General features: G+C 28.9%; 4 protein-coding genes across 4 annotated transcripts; 2 read left to right on the top strand and 2 right to left on the bottom strand. All coding sequences in view use genetic code 12, as the record gives it.

Annotated features, from left to right (window-relative positions):
- Window positions 1–267: 267 nt before the first annotated feature.
- FAD1 (FMN adenylyltransferase) lies at window positions 268–768 on the top strand (the record flags this gene model as incomplete). The annotated part of the gene is made up of 1 exon (XM_002548874.1): window positions 268–768. One exon carries the CDS (start codon window positions 268–270, stop codon window positions 766–768), a length of 501 nt encoding a protein of 166 aa, XP_002548920.1.
- A 295-nt stretch (window positions 769–1,063) lies between these two features.
- Window positions 1,064–1,903, bottom strand: RTG1 (Rtg1p; the record flags this gene model as incomplete). The annotated part of the gene is made up of 1 exon (XM_002548873.1): window positions 1,064–1,903. One exon carries the CDS (start codon window positions 1,901–1,903, stop codon window positions 1,064–1,066), a length of 840 nt encoding a protein of 279 aa, XP_002548919.1.
- Window positions 1,904–2,266: 363 nt separating this feature from the next.
- On the bottom strand, window positions 2,267–3,556 carry CTRG_03215 (uncharacterized protein; the record flags this gene model as incomplete). Its single annotated transcript, XM_002548872.1, has 1 exon — window positions 2,267–3,556. The coding sequence occupies one exon, from the start codon at window positions 3,554–3,556 to the stop codon at window positions 2,267–2,269; it is 1,290 nt and encodes a 429-aa protein (XP_002548918.1).
- Window positions 3,557–4,054: 498 nt separating this feature from the next.
- Window positions 4,055–4,609, top strand: CTRG_03214 (uncharacterized protein; the record flags this gene model as incomplete). The annotated part of the gene is made up of 1 exon (XM_002548871.1): window positions 4,055–4,609. A coding segment is annotated over one exon (555 nt), but the record flags the coding sequence as incomplete, so codon positions are not given.
- Window position 4,610: the final 1 nt, after the last annotated feature.

Below are 4,610 nucleotides of genomic sequence, written 5' to 3'. Positions count from 1 at the left end.
GAATCCAGTCCAAACCAGAAAAGTGGATTCTTAGTATTGATAAATTAGGAGGAATCCATTAGATTTACCATGGGTATGTTCTTTTCTACTAGTTGTTGTTGTTTCTTTGACATTCTTTGCTTTTCTATAAGCTTAGAATGGTATTGAAAAGTAACATTTTTTTAATTTTTTGGGATATAGAAAATGACATTTACTAACTAATATTCAATCACTTATAGTCTTCAGGAAATAGCTATATCATATAATGGGGGTAAGGATTGTCTTGTCATGTTGATATTATTAATGGCAACTATCCATAAAAAGTTTTCGTCGTCGAAATTTGAGAACCCAGCAATTAACCTATTACCACCCGATTATAAATTGGATTCAATTTATGTCAATTCAGAAACTCCTTTCCCACAATTAATTGAATTTATTAAATGCTCTGCAGAATATTATCATTTAAATCAAATTATAATACAAAGTTCTATGAAGGATGGGTTTCAACAATATTTCAATGAAATCAATAAGAATGTAAAGTCAATGATTGTGGGTATCAGACATTCTGATCCATATGGTAATACTTTGAAATATGAACAAATGACTGACCATAATTGGCCAAAGTTCTTACGTATACATCCTATTTTACATTGGAATTATGTTGATATTTGGGATTTTCTTATTGGATGTAATGTGGAATATTGTGAAATGTATGATGAAGGATATACATCTCTTGGAGGTATAAACACAACAGTTCCCAAACCCCTTGTTGAAGTTACCAACAGGTAAATATTTACCGGCTTATATGTTGAGGGAGGATGCTGATAAAAATGAACGACTTGGCAGAATTAAAAAATAGATTTAGAAACACTATGTACTTTAACGTAATACAATGACTGATATAATACATTCCATTCTTAAACCAAACATGTTATACATAAAGTACCTCTATACAAATACTTCATTATTAATAATACAAACTAAAAACATATCCAAAAACATATCCAAGATCAAGATCAAGATCAAAATCAAAAAAAAAAACTCCATTCACTAAACATCATATACGTCAATTCTGAGACTTCATTTAACCAGAGGTACTACCTCTTCTTCCTGACTTACTTGTACTTGCAGCTTTAACCAAAACATCTTTAAAGTATTGTTCAGAACATGGACCAACTCCAATCTCACCCAAAGCTTTTTCTGCACTAGTATATCCGATTCGAATTGGTATATTCTGTGTAGGTTGATTTGAAGCTTTCAATTCTAAAGTTTTCAATCGCATAATCAATTCAACTTCCTTTCTATTGTTTTCATCAATTGAATTCTGCAAGTATTGTAAATATTCAACCGATTTAGTTAAAATTTGCCCCTTATTTGGTTTCCCATCTTTAGTACCTGAATTCTTAGCTGCTTCATCTTCTGGACTTTCTTCTTTTCGTGATTTATTATCTGTTTTTGATTTACTATCTTTATTATTGTTGTTGTTATTATTATTATTTTGGAAAAATTCAGGAGGAATTAAAGTTAATAATTCTTGAATCTTATCATTAATATTATCTCTACGTTTTCGTTCATTACCGCCATCTTTTTCATTATTATCTTGATTATCATCTTCGTTCTCACTACCTTCATGTGATTTTATATATGTTGAATTTCGTCTTGAATGTGGTTTGGAAATACCTCCACCACTAATAATACCAGATCCTGAATTGTTTAATGATTGTGACAATTGTTTTTTAATATCAAAAGATCCACCTAAAAGATTATCAAAATTCTCCCTTTTAATACTGATTCCAGCAATAGTATCATTATCCTGTCCTATATTAATACTTGGTACACCAGAAGTTTGAGACATGTCATTGGTATATTGTTGATTTTCGTTCGGTTGGTAATTGTTGTAATATTCACCAAATTGAGAAGACATTGTTCAAAAAAAAAAAAAAAAAATTCGTTCAATATAATGAGGACACTAATTAATGTTATTGAGATTATTGAACTCTGTAAAACTGTTGTGGTTTCTTAAACACGAATGAATAGAAGTTGTTGATGATGTTGATAATGATTGTTTGTTTCAGATTAAATTAAAGAAGAAGAAAAATGAGTACAACAAGAAATTCCTTCCTTCCTTCGTTTCCTTCAACAACAGAAAAAAATTATATAAAAAGGGTCGTGTAATATGTACAAGAATATCTTTTCACCTATTTAGACAGATAGAAAGATATTTTGAAAATGAAAAACTATAGAAATGGCTATGCTATGCTATGCTATGCTATGCTATGCTATGCTTTCACAATATTGAGTTCCACCCCCATGAAGGTGGAGTGGTACTATTGGATTCAGTAGTGGTGGTATTACTTCTTTCATTCTTCGTGGTAATAGTTCTCTCTGATCTTCGTTCCAATCTTTTCTTCATACCGTCGTATTCGGCTCTAAAATACTTCATTCTCCAATTGGCATCTGTAGTATAAATCTTATCAGATTGTTTATTGAAAATCAGCATACCATTACTTAAATTGTTATATTCGGAAATAACAATTCTCAAGATATTCAAAGTAGTCATATCACCAGGAAATCCCAAGAATTTCATACGACTATACCATGTTTGAAATGGGTGCAAATTAATAATCCCATAATTGATCCATACTAAACGTAATGCCACATTAAATGCTTCTTGATTGGCAGCTATAATATATAAATTAGGATCTTTCTCTAATAAATCAAAAAGTGTTAATGCCAATTGACCATTGTGAAACTTGAATCCCAAATTGGTTATAATATGGGTGAATATAATAGGAACAGTTAAAATGTTTAAATTAGGATCATATGGCCCTGATAATGAACTTTTCTCAATCAGATCAATACAACTTTGATGACTTTCAGTCCATGCATGTCTATTTGAACCTTTAAATAATTCATTTAAAAAAATCTCTTCATTTACTATTCTAACACTTTTTGAATTTTTATCAGCTATTTGAGTCTTCATAGTTGCAATAGTTATACCTTCTTGAAAATTTTTAAATAATTTCAAACTATATTTAAATAAATCTTGTGAATTTTTAAATGAATCCAAATATTTTAAAGTTGGACCTAATGCATTTTTCGTTTTAGTAAATAATTCATTTTTAATTTCATCGGGAACAACATTAATACCAGGTTTATTTGTTGAATTATTAGATATTGATGATGACAGTTTTCTAAATGATCCATATTTGGTAAATAAATTTTGAAAATATTCAACTTGTTCTACTCTAGCAGTAGGTACAGGTTTAGGAGTTTCATTATCTTTATATGCATTTTTAATAAATTCACTTAATTTTTGAAAATCAATTTGTCCATTTTCATCAGATGAATCTAAAATATTACTAAATTTTGGTTGATTTTCTGTTTCTGTATTATGTCGATTTTCTATTTCAACAATATCATTAAGCGATGGTCTTGGTTTTGATTCTTGGTCCAAATGTTGAGTTGATGACATATGGATCGCTCTAGAACTCAGCAAGTGATTACATTCAATGTGTTGATTCACAAACAGTATACCACGAGTTGCTCTTGAAACAACAGAACGGGGTAGTCTCATGTCTTGTTGTTGTTGATGGTAATACTATCCTTCTTCTTCTTCTTCTTCTTCTGAAACCTGAATTTTTTTTTTCAATTTTTTTTTTTCTTTCTTCTTGCCAATGGTGTATCCATAAGATCACACAAAATCCAGGTATCAAATATGCATCATCCTATGTGTTTCTAATAAAATACCATCCCTTGTTTGTTCTTATTTGTTAAAAGAAGATAAAAACCAGAATGTCAGGAAATGACGTACGATCAACATTTTTCAAAAAAAAAAAAATAAACACTTGAAACAAAATAAACTAACCACACTGTATTTACATTTACATTTACATTTACATTTACATTTACATTCCCAGAGATCGGCAATCAGATTAGGTGTCATTTTGTCTTTTTTGGGAAACTTGAACCATATTTATACTGGCCCAACAATCCCCCTTTTTAAAAAAAGGACATCTTTTGAGTTATTTCTATTAGTCAAGTTGTTTAATTTTGAATACCGTTTATTATTACAATGAGTGACATTGCTTCAACTATTAAAACCACTGAATTGAATGAAGAACAAGCTGCAAAATTACAAACTTTAGTTGAAGAAATTCCTAATATTCTTGCTAGTACTAATAATCCAGAATATGATGAAATATTTGGTTATCGTATTAATAAAACAAATTTAGAATATGTTGATGAAAATATTCGTAATGAAATATTACTTAAATTTTTAATTGCTGATAAATATGATATTGAATTAACAAAATCAAGATTAATTAAAACATTTAATTGGAGAAATGAATTTCAACCATTAAAAGCAGGATTTGAAGAAATATTTCCTGATGAATTAAATTTATTAGGTTCAATTACAAAATTTCCAAACTCTAATACGAATAATAATCTTCTTCTTCTTGGTATAACTACTTGGAATTTATATGGAAATATTAAAAATCCTAAAATTTTATTTGAAAAATTTGGTCAAGAAGAAGATAATCAAAATAAATTACCTGGTAATTTATTTTTAAGATGGAGAATTGGATTAATGGAACAATCTTTACAATTGATTGATTTACGAATCCCCC

Source organism: Candida tropicalis, assembly GCF_000006335.3.
Source record: "Candida tropicalis MYA-3404 genomic scaffold supercont3.4, whole genome shotgun sequence".
Taxonomy (NCBI): Eukaryota; Fungi; Ascomycota; class Pichiomycetes; order Serinales; family Debaryomycetaceae; genus Candida; species Candida tropicalis.
Note: the sequence above shows the minus strand (reverse complement) of the source record. Positions and strands in the feature narration are given on the sequence as shown.